Genomic DNA, 3,623 nt, shown 5'->3' with positions numbered 1-3,623 from the left:
TCAAACAGTTCCTGGTTTCACTGCAGATTGTGCTCGCATTACAGAATGTTATCCTAGTCCTTGAGAATAAAAATGCTGTTTTACAAGATAGAGATTTTATCACGAATGCAATAAATATTTCAGCCCTAACACACTAGAAGTGGAAACAAAGAAACAAGAAAAGATCATCAGGTGTTGGGACATCACATTTATGTTGTCAAAAAACAACTTGCTTCCTTGTCTAAAAAATTAAAAAAGCTTTTTTATAGATAGCCTCTCTTAAATTAGATGGTAAAGACTTTAATAGTTTTGCGTACTGACATCTGATGCTTTACTTATGTTCATGTATCATTCGTTTTAATTTAAGCAGTTATTTCCCAATATGTCTATTTTGACATATAAACTACATTTTAGCAATTAAGTTATGTAAGTTATTTAGGATTATGTCTGCAAGGTTCCTAGCCATGATTTCATTTCTTTACGTCAAACATCATATATAAGATTAACTTTCCCCCAATATCCCAGCTGATAAAAAAATAAGACAAATTGAAAAAACATAATTAAATCAGGTTTTCTTAAAATGTAATTAATATTATTAAATAACATTAATTTCATTTTAAGAAAACTTGATTCAATCATGTTGAACTGGTGTATAAAAAAAACAATTTTTTTAAGAAAAATCATTTTAAGGAAACTTAATTCAATCATGTGCAACAAGAGATTTTTTCAGTGCATGTCAGGTTTCTGGGATTTTAGACGGTTAAACAACGGTAAAAAAAAAGAGTTACACAATCATCATTCTTTTCCATAAGTTATAGGTAAATCTGCAGATCTTCATGAACTAGTTTAGGTGTAGATCAAAGGTTTAGTGGTGAGTGACCATGATGATATCACTGCAATGTTTGACTTTGCATACTGAACTGTGATTGGTCTGTTTCATACCTCACCTAAGGCAATGGCAAATATCCCAATCTTCACAGAATATCCCAGACTTCTTCTGAAACTCTGCTCTACCAACTGTTAATTCTCTGTGGGAAAAAACAAGGATTTATTTTGAATCAGTAGCTTTAAATAGGTGAGTTGAATCATTTACATTCATTGCACAGATTAAATTGTATCTATTCATTTAACACCAGAATGGCTTTTATTTGAAAAGCCAATGTCAATTGTTTTTATGGTTTACACTTATGATCACAGCAGTGAATTTTTGTCATAAACTTCAAACACAATGTGCTATAGCTGTGCAAATAAATCTGGTTTAGTCCCTCGTACAGCTGCCGATTTAAAATGTTTTATATTCTTCTTCTTCTTCTTCTTTTAGATTCTAGATCTCCTGTGTTTGATGTTTGCTGGGGATACAGCCTTACAACTTTCTTAATCATCTTCTTTTTCTAAATCAAAGAATGTCAAGCACAAGTTTATCTGGATCTTCTGGGTGTCGCCTAGCATCCATATTGGCTGTTGCTTGTCTCATCACCCTGAGTGCTATGTTCTTCTATACTTCACCTATGATCAGACGCCCACCACCCTTACCTGCACCTAAACATTACCTGGAAAGAACCGACATGACAAAGACAAACTCCTCCTTATATGCAAAAGAAGAGAAACCAATACTTTTGTTATGGGTCTGGCCTGAAAACTACAGATTCGATCTGAGTGACTGTAAAACTATTTACAACATTGATGGCTGTCACCTGACAGATGATAGATCTCTCTATAACAACACAGATGCTGTGCTGCTTTTTCATAAAGCTATTCGTCTGCACACACTTCCTCCATCTCCTCGCCCTCCGTTTCAAAAGTGGATATGGATGAATGTTGAATCGCCAACTAACACATGGAAAATACCAGGAATTGAAAACCTGTTCAATCTGACTCTCAGTTATAGAGAGGACTCTGACATTCCTGTCCGGTTACGACTGACCAGCAGAAAGATCCCAGATGAGGATTTTGAAATTCCCAAAAAGGAAAAACTCATCTGTTGGGTTGTGAGTAACAATGCAGCCAGCACAGGTGTTGGCACGAGAAACACTTACTATACAGAACTTAGTAAGTACGTCTACATACACGTGTATGGAAAAGCTTATGGAACGTTCCTGGATTATAATGACTACTATCCCACCATAGCCAGCTGTAAATTTTATCTCTCCTTTGAAAACTCCATTCACAAAGACTACATCACTGAGAAGTTAAATGGACCTCTGGCAGTAGGTACTGTACCTGTGGTGCTGGGACCTCCCCGAAAAAACTATGAAAGGTTTATACCGGGTGACTCCTTCATTCATGTGAACGACTTTCCTGATGCAAAGTCACTAGCAGAATATCTTATCCGTCTGGACCTCGATGACGACGCATATCGCAGGTACTTTAACTGGAGGAGACATTTCTCAGCTCGACCTCATTTAATATTACAGAACCAAGAGTTTGTTCTGGCTATTTGTACGGCCTGTGATTATGTAGGAAGACACAAGGAATATAAAGAAGCTCATGATATCTATGAATGGTTTTTCAACTAATGTCATCTCAGTTACAGGTATTTTATAGGTATGTTATTTTGTAAGGAATAATTGACGACGGGCCATTGAATTATAAGAAAATAATGCACACCCAAGGTGCAATGCCGCTTCGCGTCGTGCCGTTACACCGCAGGTGTGCGCTATTTTCAAATAATTCAAAGGACCAGAGTCAATTATTCCTCTTACACCACAAACATTGCTCTGGTGCCTATTTTTAAGACATTTGACAAGTTAGTTGTGCGGTTATCAGAAATGTATGCATACTCACGGAACATTTCTCAGCCAATCAGAATACAGCATTCAACAGACCCGTGGTATAATTAAAGTTAATTTAACTCTATGAGGAGACACCTGATTGTATTTTTTCTCCTTAGGAAATATAAAGTATTTCATGAGCTCTATACAAACTGTTTTTATATCACATATTTTAGCACAGTTGTTTGTAACAAATCGTATGATTTCAAAGCATTTTGACAATTAGTGATCTGTTTGTTTTGATACAGGTAATGTATTGTGCTTTTGTACTTTTCTTATCACAATCAAATTCATTAATTCTGGATAACTTTGGATAAATGTAAATGTGAATGTAAATGTGCATGTGTGTGTTTGTTGTTCACAAGGATGCAAATGGGTGCAAACAGGACTCGAAAGTTCTTAAAGGTTTCTTCACAGCAATGCCATACAAGAACCATTTTAACCATTAAAAAAAACATGTAGTCAAAGGTTTTTAAAGAATTATTTCTTTCTTACCTTTTTATAATTTGAAGAACCTTCTTTTCACCTTAAAGAAACTTTTGTGAAACAAACAAAGAAAGGTTCTTCCATGGCATCCTAAATCACCTTTATTTTTAGTGTAACCACATTTTGAACATTGGGGTGGGGTGGGCATGCAGCTTATGGCATGGGCATGAAGCTAATATTTAGTTTTGGGAAGTTAATTTAACCGAATAAAACAAAGAGAAGGAAGAAGAGGAGGCACCGGCTACCACTGTAGTCGACTAAAATTGAATGGGATTAAATGTTATTTAGTTAAAGTGCCATGCTGACAAATATGTATCTGTTGTGATATAAATATATCTGAATTTACATACTTGTTTACATACTGGACTATTAATGAAAGTGTCCGTT

The 3,623-nt window shown here is 35.4% G+C and overlaps 1 protein-coding gene across 1 annotated transcript; it reads left to right on the top strand.

Moving 5' to 3' along the window:
* Positions 1–1,328: 1,328 nt before the first annotated feature.
* LOC135729970 (4-galactosyl-N-acetylglucosaminide 3-alpha-L-fucosyltransferase 9-like) lies at positions 1,329–2,993 on the top strand. Its single transcript, XM_065247873.1, has one exon. The coding sequence runs from the start codon at positions 1,383–1,385 to the stop codon at positions 2,493–2,495; it is 1,113 nt and encodes a 370-aa protein (XP_065103945.1). The 5' UTR covers positions 1,329–1,382; the 3' UTR covers positions 2,496–2,993.
* The last annotated feature ends 630 nt before the right edge of the window (positions 2,994–3,623 follow it).

Source organism: Paramisgurnus dabryanus, chromosome 11 (genome assembly GCF_030506205.2).
Source record: "Paramisgurnus dabryanus chromosome 11, PD_genome_1.1, whole genome shotgun sequence".
NCBI lineage: Eukaryota > Metazoa > Chordata > Actinopteri > Cypriniformes > Cobitidae > Paramisgurnus > Paramisgurnus dabryanus.
This window is presented reverse-complemented; position numbering and strand designations above follow the sequence as displayed.